Below are 17734 nucleotides of genomic sequence, written 5' to 3' on the forward strand. Positions count from 1 at the left end.
GACAATTGACTCAACAAAGCAAACAACCAGGAAGAATCCCCACCAGTACAACAAAGGAAAAGCCCCCTCATTTCCTTGGTGAAGTTTTGTTGGTGACCATGTTCATCCCTTTCATGGCCAGAGTTCCATGAAAGTAGTTTTGATGACTACTTCCAGCAGGATAATGCATAAATCAAATTAAAGAGGTCTCCAGCAAGACAATGCTGGAGACCTCGCTGTATGGTGATGTCCTCCACATAGTCACCAGATCTCAGTCTTTTAGGACTGGATAGAACAAGAGACTAGTGATGGGTCCAGCAACACCGACGCGCCGGCGCATGCATCAAGCCAACACCCGTGTCGGTGCGCGTATTGGTTTCAGAAAGTCACGTGACCAATACAGGAACCGTTTCGAAATGACACTGGATGCCAAACTGTGTTTATAAGGAAGCGAATCTGTCAAAAGCATTTGCCAAACAAATTCTTGATCTTTTACATTGTCATCTATGGAGCAGCTTCAAAGGAAATGTTTCCGCAGTGTGGGACCATTTTGATCTTATATTGGAAAATACATTTGTTTTCATTTTTGTCGTTTCATCCGGTTCTTGTCAGTTTCTACTTAATCTATCTGAACCAAAATTCAGCTGAAACTGACTTAGTTTACTTTCATATTATGTTCTGCTGGTTAAGTGTCGCATATGTTTGACTAAACTGTCTTATTTAAATAAATCCACCTTTTCAATACTGAGGCATTATGAGGCCAGACATGAGAATGAAGTCCCAGATACACCTAGATAAACTTAGATATGCAGCCATTCTACAAATTACTCAGTTGCTTTTTATAAATTATTTCATATACAGTGATATAACCCTCGCTGTAACGCGGTTCACTTTTCACTGAATCGCTGCTTCGCAGATTTCTTTTGTGCAGTTTTTTTCCCACAGTGTTCTTCGTCCTAATTGACCATATGATTGGTAAAAACAGTCTCCGCGCTACCTGAGTGCCAATAACGTTATGGTGTATAATACAGATTGGCCACTCAGGAGATGGAAACTGAAACTTTCAATGTCTGCTGGAAAAAAAAACTGTCCAGAGGCAGCAGAACCCGACCGGAGGCTCGTTTGATGAGATCCGTCGCTCTGCCGTAGATCCAGCTGTGAATCTCGCGGGGCATCTGGAGGAGACGCTGTAATGACATGACTGCGGATCACATTAATGCCCGATTGATGCACACGCACATCCGCTGACCTGAAAACAGGTTTTGTTCTTTGGTTTCAATGTAGAGTATTTATTTATGCTGTGTAATAACTGTAAAAAATAAAGGTAACTACTTCACAGATTTCTCCTATCACGGGTTATTTTCGAAACGCAACCCCTAAGAAAAACAAGGGTTCGCTGTAAATGTAGAGTTTACTTAATTTTTTTCTACAGCAGAAGGTTTGTCAAAAAAGCGTAACAGGCTTAATTTCAAAAGGTTGTAAAAACTTATTTTTAAATAAAAATGTGTGGGGAAAAAACAGTCCATATTCTCATTCCAAACACATTCACTTAAATTTTCACTTTATGGTTCATGTTCTTGGCCTCTCCAAATTGCCCCTAGGTATGAGTGTGTGTGTGCATGGTTGTGTGTCCTGTGTGTCTCTGTGTTGCCCTGCGACAGACTGGCGACCTGTCCAGGGTGTACCCCGCCTCTCGCCCGAAACGTTGGCTGGAGATAGGCACCAGCACCCCTCCCGACCCCACTGAGGGAATAAGGGTGCAAGAAAATGGATGGATGGATGGTTCATGTTCTTCACATTCTTTATTGACTGTATAATATATTTTAAATGAAACTGAAGATATGACATAATACAATATATAATATTCAATAAAATACAAATACTTAAATGTTATTTAAGTCTATAGACTTGGTTATCAAATCACTACGTTGCCTGTAGGAATTTTTAATGTCCAGCAGGTGTCAGTATTGAGTGACACAGTATCGACACAGTATCAATATAGTGTTGCTATGAGTCGAAACGCCTCATGACGCCTCGTTTACCCATCACTACAAGAGACATGGAGCCTACCAATATGCAGTAGCCCTTGGAGTTCCTGTATCATGCTAACATGGACCAAAATCTAAGAGAAATTATTTTGTCACTTTTTCAAAAAATCTCTCCTATGAAGAAATTAGGCTGTTTCTGAAGACTGAAAGTGCACCATCACCAATGTCTATCTAATACAGAGACAAAGCACTCTATCTGGTACAGTACAACTCGTAAGAATAAAGGTTGAGTGGATACCTTAAAATTTATTCTGAATTTAAAACTTAGGTTTAGATTTTCCCAAACAGACATCCAAACAATAGTTTGAATGAATAAAGCAGATCTGACTTCTGTAATGGTTCCAACCAGAACCCTGGGACAGGGACATAAAAACCAACCCATTTAAACCAGTTTAAAATCACATTATAATTCATTTGATAGGGCTGCACAGTGGCACAGTTGGTAGAGCTGTTGCCTTGCAGCAAGAAGGTTCTGGGTTCACTTCCCAGCCTGGGTCTTTCTGCATGGAGTTTGCATGTTCTCCCTGTGTGTGCGTGGGTTTTCTCCGGGTACTCCAGTTTCCTCCCACAGTCCAAAAACATGACTGTCAGGTTAATTGGCCTCTCCAAATTGTCCCAAGGTGTGAGTGTGTGTGTGCATGGTTGTTTGTCATGTCTCTGTGTTGCCCTGCAACAGACTGGCAACCTGTCCAGGCTGTACCCCACCTCTCGCCTTGAACTTAGCTGGAGATAGGCGCCAGCAACTCTCCCGACCCCACTAAGGGACAAGGGTGTAAAGAAAATGGATGGAATTCATTCGATAGAGGGTTCTGGTGATAGTTTTCCCTGCAAATTTCTGAGCCCTTTGTGGATTGCAGAAAATATCCATTAAATTGAAATGTGTTAACTTGGTTCTTTATATAGTGCTCCATAGATTTATTTATTGTATTATAACATTACGGAAATTCATAATTAAATCCCCAAATTAATCTGACATTAATTTGCCAGTGTTCTGTATTAGTCACATGGCCCAGCGCTGCGGCGTTCCAGCGGCATAGGAACGGACGGTCCTGGCTGTGTTTCTAGGGGAGCATTTTCAAACGAAACACACAACTTGTGACGTTTTTCGGATAAACAGTAGCCAAGTCAGCAAAGTCAGTCAGTGTTGCTGTTGTTTTTTTAAAACTCAGAATGTTGGTGAAAGTTGACTCTGGGACGTTTTGGTAGCCTGTTTCCGTGGATGTTTTCATGGTTAGGACCATGGAGCGCTCAGCCAGCATTAATGCTGACCAACCCCAGCAGCCTGGTACTAATGGTGGGTCACCCAGCTGTCAGTTTCACCCACCTTTTGGATTAAACCTCGTTTCACTTTGTTTTCTCTGTTGTGTCCAGGTTGTTGCGTTAAATGGCGCAACTGGTGCGGCTTTTGGTGAGTGTTTACTTATATAATCCTAAAATATGTCGGCAGACATATTTGTCTTTGCAGACATACAGTATATGTCTGCAAATTCAATCTACATTCATTTTACTGCTTCAGCAAATTGAATGTTTTTTTGTTAATATTAGCCTGGATGGCTGATTGATGTGTTTAATAATATTGAAAGGAACAAAAACGTAAAACAGTAAAAAGAGAGGCTGAGAACTAAACTCCAGCCAGCGAAGCCACGCCTTCCTCCAGCCATCAGGTGATTCTACTGTTACTTCCTCATTTCGTATGAAGAATAGAAACTAAATTGTTTCAATATTTTTTTTGTTCTGCGTATTTTGTATTTATAATATTTCCAGAGTCTTGCAAAAGTAACCATGTCACTGTCATAACATTATAACCACAAACTGAAGCGTTGTTTAGTATTTTATGTGATAGACTAAAATTAGAAATGTCTTCTGTGCATTCAGCACTGATTAATAAAAGGGCCTTTAACTGCCGTTACAAGTGCAATCCCACAACACGCATATATATATATATATATATATATATATATATATATATATATATATATATATATATATATAATATGCTCCTTTTGTCTCGTTCCTTCTTCAGGCTCCTTGGACTTTGCAACAACTTTGCTTATGTGGTCATGCTGAGTGCGGCTCATGACATCCTCGAAAAGCAGGAATCAAAAAACTCAACAGTGACTGTAAGAAAGCCAATGTGATTAAACACATATATTATTATCTAACCATTAATAACCATAGTTATTAACCATTAATAACCGTAGTTATTAATGGTTAGAAAGGTGTTTCATGACATCATTTGTGACCCTTACATTCGTCCCTTACATTCCAGGCCTCAGATCAGCTGGCTGTGGGCCTCCGACCTGGAAACAGTAGGAACAGTAGTCGGTACGACTGCAGTCCTGTCAGCACCGGGGTAAGAGGAGACTCTCTCTCTCTGGTTACCTCTGACCAGACCAGACCAGTAATATCCACAATTAGCCTGGGAAATCATTTCCAGGGTGTTCTAATGCATCCGACAGCAAAGCGTTTAGCTCCATTCCTTTAAACCCCATAAAAAGAGATGGAATCTGAATTTACTCAAGTGTTCATGGTTAGGTCCAATTAGATTATGATGTGGAGAACTGGGAACATCACTTTACCACACAGTAAGAGGCAGCTGCCATCAGGGATCACTGACATAATGTTTAGGCATTTGGCAATATGAAATGGCAATATGACTTCATATTGCTATTTTCCTTTTATAGGAATTCGGTTGAGCATAAAGGTTTCCCATTTCCTTCATTGCATAATTTGTTTTTGGGTTTTCCTCCTGAGTATTCTATGCATCCTGGAAATAACCTGATCTCACTAACTTTAAGGATTTTTGTTTGCTTATTGAAATTATTTAATTGGGGCCATGGATATGAGATATCCAGATGTAATCATAAGGGATCATATGCGCTTTATATCAAGGTGAGGGCTTATTTTGGAACTGTCTTGCAGAAGGAGCTTCAGGTGATATCAGGATGAATAAAATGTTGGAAAAAAAGACAGCTGAGAATGAAGTAATTTTGTTGTCATAATAGATCTGTTGTTCTATTTGCATGCAAATATTATATATATATATATATATATATATATATATATATATATATATATATATATATATATATATATATACTTCTGAAGGTCATTAGTTTGACTGGACTTTATTCAGGGGTAAAATACTAAATGGGGCTGAATACAAATTCATGACACACTTTTCAGATTTTTCCTTGCAAAAATAAAGTGGTCTGTGTTTTGCCATTCACTTCACAGCCTTACAGTAGCGTTTGTTGTTGTGTCACATGAAATCCTTAGAAGTTTGAGGAAATGTGACAAAATGTGAAGATGGGTATGAATGTATGAATACTTTAGGAAGGCACTGTATTTAACATGGAAAAAACTTTTTGTAATTAGTTCTGTTATATCAGAATGAATGAAGATAAACAGAGGTAATGTGTGTTTGCAGGCTGTGCTTCTGGCTGACATTCTTCCAACACTCTTTATCAAGATTTCAGCTCCCTTTGTGATCCACAAAGTACCCTATGGGTGAGTTCATCAGTATAACTTGAAATTCCATAAGTATATGGAATTTGAAGAAGCAAATTCTATATACTTTAAGAAGCAAATCTGATGGGAAGAATGTTGAAAGTTTTAGTGATTTTTTTCAGTTCTTCATTTTTATTCACAGTATTCCAAGTAAAACAGTTTGTAAATTGTTTATATTTTTCAGAAAATTAAAGTAACGATGCATTCTTTCCAAAACTCAAAAAGCAAATTCTTTCATTATTTCTAGTTTTCGGGTGCTGTTTTGTGTCGCCATGGCAGCAGCAAGTTTCCTGCTTGTTTCCTTTTCCTCCGCTGTGTGGCTAAGTATTGTCGGTAATTATTGATGCTCCAACTCTTCTCGATATGTGTGGTGAAGCTGATAATGATGGAGGCGTCAGATGATAGATTTTAGTCATTTCAGTTTAGTTTGCACCTTATCTGCATGCATAGAGATAAGATATCACAGCTTCATGTTGAAATGAGCCTGAAGCAGCTCATCATGATAAGTGCAGTTATTAATACATCCTCCTGTGATCATTTCTTATCAAAGGAGGCGAACTGATGTGAAACTGAGAGTTTTAACACAGCAGCATGTTGTTGCTACACCATCAGAAGAGTCCAGGAAACGACAAAGATAATGTCTTTGAAGTGTACATGAAATTTTGACCATTTTAATGCAAATGTGCATTAATAGTTGCGTTAAAAGTACATTAAAATATCATCTTGGCATTATTTGTTACATTTTTATGCAAAGTTACAGTAAAACGTGGATTAAATGTGAATTTAAAAGTGTCAACTTTGCATTAAAAATGCCATTATTTCCCTAATGATAATTCACGACAACACTTGTAATCATTCATGAAGACTCCTTCATGTTTATGACGGGTGTTATGTTTATGACAGTGTCATGCCAGTCTTATGCACACCCCTTCAAATAAATGTTACCATTTTACCATGACGCACTGCTACATTACTCAGTTCAATTCAGTAAAACTTTATTTGCCCATGGGTGGAAATTTAAAGATACAACAAAGCAGCACAAATATCACTTAAAAAAATCAACACATAAAAGCAAATAATAAGCAGATGAGGATCGCCATGAAATGTGTCTGTAATTACATTTTAAATAACTGCAACAGTAAAGTGAGATTTACACACACATGCACATATACGTAAATACACATACATAAGCATGCAAAGTCATAACTCGGTGTACATACTTACATTCTGACTCATTAAAAAAAATTTAATATCACTGAAATGTCCATTTTCAGTAGGTACTTTTAATCTGACAAACGGGTCTCATCTGAACGCATTCTCTGTTTTTATATATGATTGTACATAAATACACATCCAAATTCATAATAATATTATTTATACATTGCAACATAAATTATGTCAGATAGCAATTAATAGGTGGGGAGCTGAGGGAAGCTGGTGGGTTGGTGGTGATAGGAGTTGAGAAGTTGAGCTTTAGGAACAGAGTATCTGGTCACATAAGTTCCTCACAGAGCAGCAGAACGTCAGTAAAAAAATTTTCCTGACTCCACAGGAATTGAGCTTCCTTAGGAGGTGTTGCTGTTGTTGACACTTTGTGAGAATATGTTCTGTGTTGGAGGACATAAACAAAAATGAACACAACACTTAAGAGAAGATCTTTCTGCACATTAAGAAATTGTACAGTAATGCTAAGGTGGGGATGCTTCTGTATAAACGTTTTGATTTTTTTTCATGTGTGCTAAAAGTTCCTGCATTCACACTGGGCTCACTCTGTGTTGTTACAGGAGTGATCTTTGCCAGTATAAGCTCTGGGTTGGGGGAACTATCATTCCTGTCACTCAGTGTCTTCTTCAACAGGTAAAACCGTCATCTATGTCTTAGTTTCTTTTGAGTTTTATAAGGTGCTTAAACTGAATCAAACATAATAACCAAGAGTGGGACTGTGTTACAACCTGTGTCACAACCTGCTCTACATGTGATAATGTTGATAAATGTCATTTTAATATGACTCATGACATGTGAATAAATACTTAAAGGCCAAATTATGCCAAATTTTCTTTATGCATGTTTTTGTTCTTCCATTTGGGTCTCAGCCCAAGTGGAGCTTCGCTCACTTCGTCATTAGAAGACGGACAGGTTTGGTCAGTTGGTTTTACCGCTGTATGCGCTGGACTGTGGCTGCTGGATAAAAATGTCCATGCATTCTCCCAGCTACAAAGAACAGAACTATGTGGCCTCATTTTCTCTTTATATTATGTTTCTATCAACGTCTTTTTATGCACATTTTGAATCATCGCATTAGAAAAGGTTGATGTAAATGTCAAAATTTGAAATAACTTTCTCAGTTTCACAAATAATAAAAAAGTACGCTCACTTGAGTTGCTTTTTGGCTTTTCCAAAAAAAAGTAAGTCAGTGCTTTAAAGGCGAGATGGAAACACGTTTGCTTGATAAGTTCCATGTAGCCAATGCAAATTCATCCTTAATATTGTTAAGTATTTCTTAATTTATTGCAATTTATATTATCATAATATTACAGATTTTTGCATATTTCATGTTTTTCTAATGTTATGCAGTCCTTGGGTTTTATCCTTAGAGCTCCCATGTGCAGTTCTGTTACATAAAATTCCAACAAAATACATTGAAATATTTGGGCAAAAGGTGGAAGGGTTCAAGGAGTGTGAAAACTTTTCCATTATCCAGCATATAATATTAAGTGTAATCCCTTAGACTGTGTGGTTTGGGGTTAGTAACTCTGCTGCCTTCATCCTCAGGAATGTTCTGGAAGGCTGGGGTTCTGGGACTGGTGCTGCTGGTGTTGCTGGTTCCCTTCTCTATGCAGGCCTCATCCAGGCACATCTCTCCCCCCGGACCACACTGCTCATCATGCTAATTGTTCCGATTGCAATGCTAGCTAGGTAAGTGTTGAAATGCTGTTAAAAACATGTTACTTCTGTAATGAGCTGCTTTCAGGAAGTGTTAGAAATGTGCTGACAGTCTCTCCCTTTTCAAACTGATGATTCCGTTTCAGTTTGGTCACAAGCCACTTAAGCTGAGCTTAGAAAAAAATTTGAAGTTCTCATGCTATTAATTCTGGATATTGAAGTTACATCAGAGCATGGTTCTGTGAACATGACAGAACAGTTTTAGTTATCTGGTTTAATGTATAAGTATCCAAGATCAAACAACCAAAAACAATCAATAAAAAAACATAAATAAAAACCACTTACAAATGAAACAATAAATAAAATGGATTTTGATGTTTATGTAAACAAAATTGCTCTTTTAAAAATGTTAATTGTCGGAATAGAAATTACCGAGCTCATTTTAATTTATCACGTGTTTAATTGCTTATTGCAACAGACTTAAAGCGGCAGTATCACTCAATCAAGCAACTATGTTACCTTCAGTTGTTATAAAAATGCTGTACATATCATATATGACTTAAAATAAATTTTACTGACTAATTTAGTGCCTTGCAAAGGGCCACTGTCTTTTTAAAAGCTCCTTCTCTTTGAAACTCTACCTTCAGGAAGTCATCACAACATCGCTCCTCTATTGACCCTTTAATGATGTTTTTACCAGCATTGCTCTGAGAATTAGCTTGTATAATAAATCAAACAAGTGTAGTCGTACAGTACATTTCAGCAATAAAGCTGTTCAAAGCTGTTTGAATCAAGTTCAAAGTGCTTTACCTCATAGACACAAAAATAAAAAGACATAAAAACAAGATGTAGTCAACAATTGAGAAACCAGAAACAAACATTAAATTTTAATGAGTTCCATCATCAAAACTATCAATACACATCAAATATCCAATTATTATGGCTCAAAAGCAGCTCTAAATAAGAGGGTTTTAGGCTAAATTTAAAGGAGCTCAGTGTTTGCTCTGAGCTCCTTTAAATTGTTTCTCAGTTTCCGCTGTTTCTCAATTTTCTGGAAGTTTGTTCCAGATTTGTAGTGCATTGAAACTGAATGCTGTGAGTTCAGTAGATGTGCAGTTCCATCAGCTGTTTGCTAATTGATGCTGGCTAGTCTGAAGGAGTTGCATGGGAGAGCTGCTCTGTGAGGCGGGAGCTCAGAAGCTGGGAGAGCTGATAGCTGTGCTGTGAGCTAGTAACAGAATGAATGCAGGGAAACAAAGGCACACTTCTCCAATTTCCAAATATTTTCTTGCTCTTTATGATTCTGGACTACTTTGTGTTTGATTATTAAAATAAATCTCAATGAAATAAAGAGTCCGAAAGCCTGTTGGCATGGAAACCTTTGCAAAGCAGGTAGGTGTTGAAGTATCTAGTAAGCACTTTCAGTGATTTCTTGTGCTTTATTGTGGGACAATAGCCTGAAAAAGGATGTACTCTTAAAACTCATGTCATGTAGGAACACATTACAAAGGAGAATCAATATCTGACATAATCATTATATGTATGTGTTCTTCCTCCATTACCAGCTATTTCTGTCTGCTAGTTCATGAACCTTCTCTACCTCAGTGGAGCAGGTCAGAGACAGAGTGTCCACCTGTGGACTCAGAGGAACGACAGCGACTGATGGACGAATTCGAAGATGACCTGGAGACATCAGCTCCAGGTAAAACACCCAGCAACATCTAGGATGTCTAACATTAACATAAAATTTCCAGAATGCTTGATTTTGTAATTGGTCAATCAGTTAATGTAATATCAGAGTTTGTCCATCAATATGAGTTGGCCTGTATCATATCTTAAAAGACTGACACGTCTTCCATTGGTTTTATCTGATCTGACTGAAATGTCAGTTTTTCTGTTTGAGGAAAACGTGTTGATATTTGGTTTGATTAGAAAGTAAGTAATCTCTAAATGAATACTTCCTCTTCATAAGATGTGCTTGTTATCATGTAATGTGGTTGCTGTCCACTAATTTGGCTTTAATTTTTCAGAGCAAGTGATAAGAATCTGGATGTAAGCTTGATTTGCTGGAAAAAGTCTGTTCATGTTTTTATATCAGTTTAATTCTGGACAAAATAAGCAAGTCACCAATAAGTGGGGAAGGTTGATAGAACATCTTTACTAAACTCAAGAGTCATTTAACGAAGCATTATCAGGACTTTAAATGATCTAGTTCATCTCAGTTCAATTCAGCAACAGAACAAACATCAAGTAAATAACCTTGTCATGACTTTGCACACGCAATTATCAAAATCCAGAAGTATATGTGTTGAAGTCTAAACTACTTATTTTTGGATTTAAGAAGGCAGAGAGAAAAACAATGAATATATGACTGTCACTGTATTATGATGAGAATACAACAGACCCGAGCCGGAACCTTTGTATTGTGTTTCTGGCACGCCTGAAAATCTGATGCGAAATAAAATGATGGAGGACAAAGCTGCTTCAGGTTCATTTCTGCTTCTGAAACGGATCTGATTAAATTCTGTATAAGACTTGTTGTGCTAAAAGGAGTTAGCCTATCAGTGAAGCTGTTCAAGCCTTAAATAGCTTCTCAGTGCTAAACATGTAGCATCCCCAACGCTAACGTCAGCGTCCACGGTCCACAAACAAGTTCCAGGAATGATCAGGAGTTCCTGAAACTCTGAGGAACTGATTGGCTGTAGCGCTTTGATTCAATTTAACCCTGTAATTAACTCAAGTCCCACCTTTAGATTAAACCCTTTACACACCCAACCAAACCTGGATGTTTTGATGTTCTGGGTTTAGCTCCATCCATCAGGTCTGATCAGAAAAACATCCCATCAGTAAACACCACCATGTTTGATTGTGGGGACGGTGGAATTATGGGGATTTGACATGTTCCTTCTCATCCACACCAAACATTTAACATTTAGGCCAAAACATTTAGCGTTGTCTGAGCAGAGGCAAAACTTAATGCAGTTGAGTTTGTTGATCAACAGCGTGTTGATTGGTCACATTCAGTCCCAATAAAATACACTGAAATCTGTAGCTGTAGTGTGACATGAGTAAAATGGTTATGAACGTTTTATCATGTAACTGTAATAGCTGTAATGATGGTGATGTTCTCCACAGTGAATGCATGTGTAGTGACTGATTATTCTCTCCTCATTGACTGTAACAGAGAACAGGACCATGGGACCGGTCACCCTGCAGGAGAAGTTAGCTGTCATCAAGGTAAGTGCATCTCCCACACGTTTGGAAGATTTTCTTCATTGTCATCAAACAATAAGAGTGTATATTGTTTCTGTGAACAGGGCTTGTTACCGTTTGTTATTCCTCTGGGACTGGTCTACTTTGCTGAGTACTTCATCAACCAAGGCTTGGTAAGCTCTTTAGTGACCTCTGGCCTCACATTCATCTCACTGCATGCTGTAATTTTTTTTGTGAGATGTTAGGAATTATAAGCTGCAACTATCACGAAGGAGAAATTATTCTTTTTAACAATAAAATGACTAGAAACATTTAGATGCGAAGAATTTATATTTTCTTTTTGTTGTATTTGTCAGATGGAGCTCCTGTTTTTTCACAACTCTTCCTTATCGCATGCGGAACAGTATCGCTGGTCAGTAAACTGTCTTTTTATTTAATTTTTAGATGTCGTTTCATTCAGGTGGAATGTTCTGATTGTTGATTCTTTGTGTATTTGCTCAGGTACCAGACCTTATACCAGGTTGGTGTGTTCGTGTCCCGATCCTCTCTGCGTTTGAAAAAGTTCAGGAAAACTTGGATTTTCTCGCTACTGCAGGTGAGAAATGGACCAACTATATATCTAGAAGTGTCAGTGACCATAGTAACATGTAACTGCAGTTGTAGCCAGCTTATCAAAATTATAGCCAGGTTGATCAAATACAGCAGAAACTTATATGGTCATGTCTGCTTAAAGGAATTAGAAATAATGCCTGTTAAATAAGTGCAGGAGGCTCCCAGAAGGGCCAGCTGGTGGAAAATGACACCAGGTGGAATCTCTCTCTAAAAATAATGCGCGTCAGTATTTGTTGGTTTATTCTTCTTCAGTTATTAAACTTGGATGATAGATTTATTATTTACAGTAACAGACTTTTCTTTATCAGTGGAAAATTGTTTGATAGATGTTTTCTACTTGTAATATTTCAGTTGCTATGGGAATTAAAATAAAAGATCCATATCCATCAGACAGTAGGAAAATAGCATTTTGTGTTTCTTACAGTGGGACAGAAAAAATGTAATTATTATGTAGTTTGTACCTGGTTATGAAAGAAGAAAAATACAACCTCAGACTAAACCAGGGCGTCCGAAGCCATTTTTTCCTCAGTCCATCTAAATAAAACTTGCAAATCACTCTGCTGTTTGCACTGATTAATGAAACAACTCATTACAGGAAAACCAAAAATCAGGAATACCCTCCTTCTGAATCTGATTGGCTGCTTCTTAGCAACCTGTGTACTTCTACAGTTAGTAGTAGGAGCACTGGGAGAAGGCAGAGGAACTCCATTTTTTCACAGCTTATCTGTATCGAAATACACTGTCATCCAGAATGATGGAATTTTGTTTTTGTCCCACTGTGAAGGACCCAGATTACCCAGATTACACTCTGACCTGGGAACACCTTGGAGTATCCCAGAATGAACTCAGTAGTGTTGCTATGGAGGCCTGTGTTTCCTGGTTGCACTGAAATATATTTATTAATTGATCGGACAACTTGCAGCTGGTCATGTCGTAAATTCTCAAATGGAAAGCGTTCAACAAAAGTTCCCGGTCTTACAGAGAGTTTTACTCTGAGATGATAGTCATTCCAGATGGACTATTCACATGTCAGTTTACATGTTGACTGGTTACAGTAGATTACAAAAAGAGCAGATATGAACAAGTCTGATCTTTTTGACTGGAGAAAAAGAAAGTATACTAGCTAGATTGCAACTATACAGTGAGGACAGTCAGAGTCGAATTGACCGACCACATAGCAAAGGATCAGAAATGTCTCATGCCAAGGGGCATGACGGCTGCCGCACAGCTGAGACTTCCCAAGCATGTCACAGACAATAGATGATCATTTTAGCATAGAATGTGTGAATGCTTCAAGTTCTGCAGTTTCACTGTTTTTTGTAAAGATTGCTCTAAATCTTTATTCCCTGTCCTCCTCTCTGCCTGCCACAGATGGTGAATGCAGTATTCCTCATCTTTGCTGTGTTCTTCCAGTTTCTGCCCAGCATCTGGATTGTCTTTGGTATTATTCTCTATGAAGGTCTGCTAGGAGGAGTGGCCTATGTAAACACCTTCCACTTCATCAGCAAGGAGGTAACACCATCCGTCCGTCCGTCTGTCTGCCTGCCTGCCTGCCTGCCTGCCTGCCTGCCTGCCTGCCTTCTTCAACCTGTTTTTCAAGTTGAAGAAGGCATATTTTTACTGTTTTGACTTTCTTGGTTTATATTTACATTTGTGGACAAATTTGTTGCCTCTCTTGGTAAAAATGGGTAAAAACCCCCAAAACACTTTAAATGAATTCATCATTTATCGCAAAAGCATAAATCTTGTAGAAAATGAGGGACAAATCAATGAGAATATATCAACAACATTCAGTTGGGTGGAAATGGCATGTTAGGAAATACTTTTTAAGAAAAATATTACCACAGATACATTTGTTGGGGTGCAGACCTGCTAAACTCTAACCTTAACTGGAAGTGCTTGATTTGGCCAGATGAGACGCAGATTGAGCTTCTGCAGGTGTGCTTGGTTTAAACATCTGCCAATACACACTATGTACGGAGGAGGAGCAGTGATGCTGTGGGCCTCTTTAGCTGCAGCACTATGGGGGCTTGTTTGATAGCATGGCATCTTGAATTCCCTGATATACCAGAAAGATGTAAATACAAATCTGGTGGACTGTAGCAGTAAACAATCAATGTAGCTCTAATTCATCTCTAGGCACTTTACAAAAAAAGTCAAACCATAATCCATCCATTCCAATTGGTCCTAGTGATGAAACAACAGTCAGGTTGTGTTTATTAATATATATGATTATCTTTGCATCTTTCAGCAACTCAAAATATTTTGATAAATGAATCTAAAACTGATCAAACAACATACTTCTCTCTGTTTGCTTCATTATTGTGAAATGATAGAGAAGATTAAACTGTATGCAGTAGAGAATGGAGGCTGGGCAGGGGTGTTGGTAAAGGTGTCAGAGAGAATTTTCCCCTTAAATATTTAATTATTCCCTCTCATCTGTCCCTTGTAGTAAATTTACTCCAATTGAAGAGTGAATTTTTCTAAAAAACAAAATGAGTTTGAGATAATTCTTCTGCATTAAAAGATGTTTACATTTGATCCACATCTTTACCAGGATGGCAAACAATTTGTCTGCACCTTCACATAAACACGCCTCTAAGCAGTTCCTGACGGATGTCCTTTCTCCCACAGACTGAAAGCAGATACAGAGAGTTTGCCATGGCAACGTCCAGTGTGGGAGACAGTCTGGGAATAGCTCTGGCTGGAGCTGCAGCTTTCCCCACACATAGCTACTTCTGTTCCCTGTAACAAAGAATAACCAACATAGAGCAGGACTCTATGTCAACAATTTCTTTCAAGATTGGGACTTAGAATAAAACGCATAACTCTTTCATAAAAATCCTCATCTACACGTAAGGAATTCCCCCTGAATTCAGCAGCACCAATTGCTGAATTCTCTGCAGTTGAGAATAAAACGCATCAGCAGTGCTTCCCAGAACTGTTCAGCTTCCAACCCACAAAATACCAGTGAAAGAGGCTGGTGGTGACAGCAGACAATGTATCCACTTGGATCGGTTTTTATTCACTCACAAGTACTGATTTTATCTCTTTTGATATTTATAGCCTAAAAATACTATACCGTATTCTTTTATTTAGTTCTGTTTTTAAGGGGATCTCAGGACATTTGAGGATTCACAAGTCCAGATGGAAATACTGACAATATTGAGAACCTCTGTCTTATATTGTGTCTGCTCCATAAAACAAATTTAAGAAACTCATTAAGTAATATGTTGTTACCCAGAGCTAGTTCGTCTGAATCTGCTTCATGTCATTCAGTGACAGTTCAACGTTGATGTGAAGTCCGATATCCTTTATACAGAGTAGTTGTTTGAAGTGTATTCTATAATCGGTCAGTCAGTAACATCTTCAGGAGGGATTACACAGGCTCCTCTAAACTGGAACATTTGCTTAAAAACATTTTCTACTACATTCTTTTGAAATAGTGATGTAAAAAAAATAGCTCTTCATGTTTGTGTTTTAAATACCTTCACATTTTCATTAACTGAAAGCACTTGGACCTGAAACCACCGGCGTTATAGTGTTTGATTAATAAAAGCTGTTACTTTCCTGAAAAAACATCAATAGAAATGGAAAGTATTAACCTTTGACTGGGACACAGACGGCAGAGATGCAGCTAAGCACCTTGTTAAATCTTGCAGTCAAGTTTGTTTGCACAGCACATTTCAGCACCAAGGCAATTCAAAGTGCTTAATATGATAAGCGCTTTGTGGTACATAGAAGCTGAATGCTGCTTCTGCATGTTTGGTTCTGGTTCTGGATGCAGAACAAAACCAGAACCAAAAGACCTGAGAGGTTCGTTCTGGAAGGATACAACAACAGCAGATCTTTATTGTGTTGTGCTAAGTTATTCACTGATTTATAAACTAGCAACAGTAATTCTTGACACTATTTGTTAAATATATACCAGATAGTATTGAAATCTTATTTTAATGTTAGTTTTAAACAGGTTTATTTGTACTATTAGTTTTAAAGGTCAACTTCTTGCAGCCTAATCAGGGACTGGGCCTGTGGACAGGACATTGTTTACTTTTTAACATTCCTCATCAAATAAACTTGAAATAAATCAGTTTCTCATTAGATATTTATAGATATCAGAAAAGCACTAATATGCCAAAAAATACAACTTTGGAAATGGAAAAACCTCTTATTTTTCTCAGTAAATTATATCCTAACCTTTAGACTAAACAATCTGAATATCAAGCTGGAAGCTCTGTCATTAGATGAGTTTTACAGTGCCTCTGAAAAGGTTGAATCTTGTGTTTTGCTTCAAAGATGGGCCTTTACTACCATCTTTAATTTCTACTAGGGGTTATATAATCTTTCTACTTTAGCACTCATTGCTACATCAACTGCGTTAAACTTTTGTATTGATTGTAATGGTGTCAGTGGTCCAACTGGATCAATGAGCCCAAAGGTTGAACAATGTTCAGAGCTTTAATGAGTCAAATTTAATCCGCTTTCAACTTTTAGTTGTGAACATACAATTAGTTTATTACTCACAAGAAAATAGTTATATCATGCACCAATAAGCTTTTTGAAGATGTGCCTTGTGTTTTCTGAAATGTCTCCAATAATGAACCAGTGTGCTTATTCCTACTGATGTGATCATAATGCCATGGCTGACATGCTTTATTTTTATCATGAGTTTGTGTATGATTTTATGCCCATGTCTTTCTTCATTTGTTGAATAAAGAATGATGTTTTAATTTTCTGTGGGTCTTGTTCTACAGTAACACTGGATATAAGTTATTAAAAATGGTCTCATAATGGAAGACACCCAAAAGAACTGATAAGATACTCTTTTAATGATAATTTTAAAAACTTCTAAAATAAAATAAAATTTTAGATGGTGTATTATTATTATTATTATTATTATTATTATTATTATTATTATTATTATTATTATTAAATAGTTTCCAGTGCTGTGGAAAAATGTTCATACTAATACCCTAACACCTGAGCCTGCCTTGTGGTGCATTAGTGTCAATCTATGGTACAAGTGCTGCTGGTGATACTCAAACAGACTGCAAGTGTTAGTATTGATAATTTGCAGTAAATACAGTAGCATTGTTCCATTAACCTATCAGAATCTGTATCTTGGATTTACAAATTAAAATCATGTCTCAGTTCCGAGTTAGAATTCAATGGATTTACAGATTACCATTAAAAAAGGCTGTTTAGTGACGTGTATGTAAATATATCTATGGAGATACAGATATACACGCAGAAACAGTTCATCCCTGAAGCTGTATGACAAAGTTTTACATAAACTGCAGACATAGTGGATTTTCAGTTTGGCATTGAAATGAAAACTGATTCTAACAATTTAGAATTAGTATTCTAAATTGACTAAGTGACTAAGTTCCCTTAGTCTCTTAGCCAGTGACTAAGAAAAATAAATATATTTTTATTTTCTTAGTCACTGTCAAATCAAACAAGTGCCACCAAAAATATATCAGTTTCTT

At 37.4% G+C, this 17734-nt stretch overlaps 1 protein-coding gene across 1 annotated transcript; it reads left to right on the forward strand.

Annotated features, from left to right (window-relative positions):
* The first annotated feature begins 3081 nt into the window (after positions 1–3081).
* On the forward strand, positions 3082–16975 carry cln3 (CLN3 lysosomal/endosomal transmembrane protein, battenin). The gene is made up of 15 exons (XM_008415072.2): positions 3082–3321; positions 3399–3435; positions 4051–4147; positions 4297–4380; positions 5458–5537; positions 5785–5870; positions 7322–7394; positions 8310–8453; positions 9986–10122; positions 11605–11657; positions 11738–11806; positions 11990–12045; positions 12135–12228; positions 13617–13757; positions 14880–16975. The coding sequence occupies exons 1-15, from the start codon at positions 3255–3257 to the stop codon at positions 14994–14996; spliced, it is 1335 nt and encodes a 444-aa protein (XP_008413294.1). The 5' UTR covers positions 3082–3254; the 3' UTR covers positions 14997–16975.
* The last annotated feature ends 759 nt before the right edge of the window (positions 16976–17734 follow it).

Source organism: Poecilia reticulata, chromosome 8 (genome assembly GCF_904066995.2).
Source record: "Poecilia reticulata chromosome 8, P_reticulata-male-v2, whole genome shotgun sequence".
Lineage (NCBI taxonomy): Eukaryota > Metazoa > Chordata > Actinopteri > Cyprinodontiformes > Poeciliidae > Poecilia > Poecilia reticulata.

Excerpts from the sequence above, each read along its gene's own strand:
- cln3 (XM_008415072.2), top strand. The coding sequence starts at position 3,255 with ATGGTTAGGACCATGGAGCGCTCAGCCAGCATTAATGCTGACCAACCC. Across the intron at positions 8,454-9,985 it reads CCGATTGCAATGCTAGCTAG|CTATTTCTGTCTGCTAGTTC; the intron begins GTAAGTGTTGAA and ends CTCCATTACCAG. Across the intron at positions 11,807-11,989 it reads ACTTCATCAACCAAGGCTTG|ATGGAGCTCCTGTTTTTTCA; the intron begins GTAAGCTCTTTA and ends TGTATTTGTCAG.